Below are 1971 nucleotides of genomic sequence, written 5' to 3'. Positions count from 1 at the left end.
AAAAAATAATAATAATAGTAATAATAATAATAATAATGAAATGGATTTGTTTCAACTACTCCAAGAGCCACCAACTGCACACCACACTAATGACACTATAGCAGCTGCCACCATCTTTCTAGAAATTTGACTATTTCTTCGGAGACTGCCACCATTGACCAACTACCTATTAATTTCGATTTCTTTTACAGTTGAAAAACAATTTAATGGGAAGGGAGGAACAAGGGAATATTCTGCTAGTAGATGGAATAAAAGACTCTTCAACTCAGAGAGATATTTTAACATGACATAATAGTCTTTTTACAAGTATCTTATGGATCAACTAATAGAAATTTTTTTTTAACATCTCTACAAGAGGGAAAAGATAATTTGAATTAGTAATCTCCGTTTTATTAGGTGTAATTTTAGCCAATTGAACTACATCTTAAAAACAACTGCTAGAGATATTTTAACATGACATGATAGTATTGTAAACAACTGTTAGAGATATTTTAATATGACATGATAGTATTGTAAACAACTGTTAGAGATATTTTAACATGACATGACAGTGTTTTTGCAAGTATCTTAACTAAGGTAGTCATGAAAAATAATTTGTCTCAACCTATTGAATTACATCTTGAGGACAACTGATATAGATATTTTAACATGACATGATAGTGTTTTTACAGGTATCTTAATTAAGGTAGTCATGAAAAGTAATTTGTATTTTTAAAATGTCTTTTCATCGAGTTGTTTGATAATATTTTTGAAAAAAAATTCCCTATAAACCGAAAACACTTGTGATAATAAGCTGGTGGCAGTTGTGTGATCAAGTTGGCTGCAAAAGTACCTTCATTGCCGCACAAATCATAAAATCATTTCTCATTGCTCATGTAGGAAACGTTAATTGTTCCAGTATTCTAAAACAAACAAAGAATTGGGGGAGAAAAAGAACATAGAGAAGGGAAAAAAAAAATTCAAATAATGCCATGGTCTCACATAACATCTAGAGCTTTTTCACTTTCTTTTATTTTTTTTCCCCGTTTTAACGTTAAATAAGAAAAGATTGAAGAGAATTTTTGAAAATGAGACCCCCCCAAGTTAGTATAGCCGCTGATGGTTAGCGCAGCTGGTTGAATCCATTCAACCCATCTGAAAACGAGTCAATGGCATAAAAATCTAGCCCTCTTGTACGCCCAGGTGCCCCTCCTTTGAGTGAGGACAAATCCATCACAATCCTGCTCACAACCCACGACATATACATATGTAAATAAATTGAAAACTCAGTTTTGGGTATTAATCAAAACAAAAAATGAGAGCTAAACTTACAAGTTCTTTGATGCTGTTTTTAGTTCCGGATTTCCGCAGTTAATGATGACTTTCTGATCAATTTTTGATATTGATAGGTCCATAGGAAGATCAACCCCTTTTATTGCTGCATTGACATTTAAACAATTGAATTGAATTTTGATGGCATATAAAAAAAATCAACAAGAAAATGAAAGTGATGTATTTGAGGGACTTCTTACATGATTTAGGGGAAGCAGTGACATTTCCATCAAGTCCCAAGAGTTTCTGCACCAAATGAGAGTTATTATATCAGAATGTTAATAAAACATAAAACATAAAAATATCTGCACACGTCAAAGCATATCAGATGCTTACCTTAAGACTCTCATAACAGTCCTCAAGATTATCATTATACAAGATATGATCAAAGATGCTTGATGATTGGCCTTGCTTAATCTCTGCCTGAGCATTTTGGAGTCGTTTTAAGATCTGTTCCTCGGTCTCAGTCGCCCTGTTCACAATATTCAGGTTGGAACCAGGATGGTAGAATTTGAGAATGAAAAAGATATAAACGGGGGATCCCTAACTCACCTTGCGCGGAGGCGCTTCTCAAGCTGGTCCATTGATGGTGGACAGACAAAGATGAATATAGCTTCAAGAGGGCTATCCCTCACAGACTTTGCCCCTTGAACATCGATG

General features: G+C 34.0%; 1 protein-coding gene across 1 annotated transcript; it reads right to left on the bottom strand.

The window, feature by feature from the left end:
• Positions 1-847: 847 nt before the first annotated feature.
• Positions 848-1965, bottom strand: LOC132161940 (guanylate kinase 1-like). The gene is made up of 5 exons (XM_059572164.1): positions 1864-1965; positions 1648-1783; positions 1512-1557; positions 1312-1417; positions 848-1220 (listed from the first exon to the last, which is right to left on the bottom strand). Exons 1-5 carry the CDS (start codon positions 1893-1895, stop codon positions 1103-1105), a joined length of 438 nt encoding a protein of 145 aa, XP_059428147.1. The 5' UTR covers positions 1896-1965; the 3' UTR covers positions 848-1102.
• Between the last annotated feature and the right edge of the window lie 6 nt (positions 1966-1971).

Source organism: Corylus avellana, chromosome ca9, assembly GCF_901000735.1.
Source record: "Corylus avellana chromosome ca9, CavTom2PMs-1.0".
NCBI lineage: Eukaryota > Viridiplantae > Streptophyta > Magnoliopsida > Fagales > Betulaceae > Corylus > Corylus avellana.
This window is presented reverse-complemented; position numbering and strand designations above follow the sequence as displayed.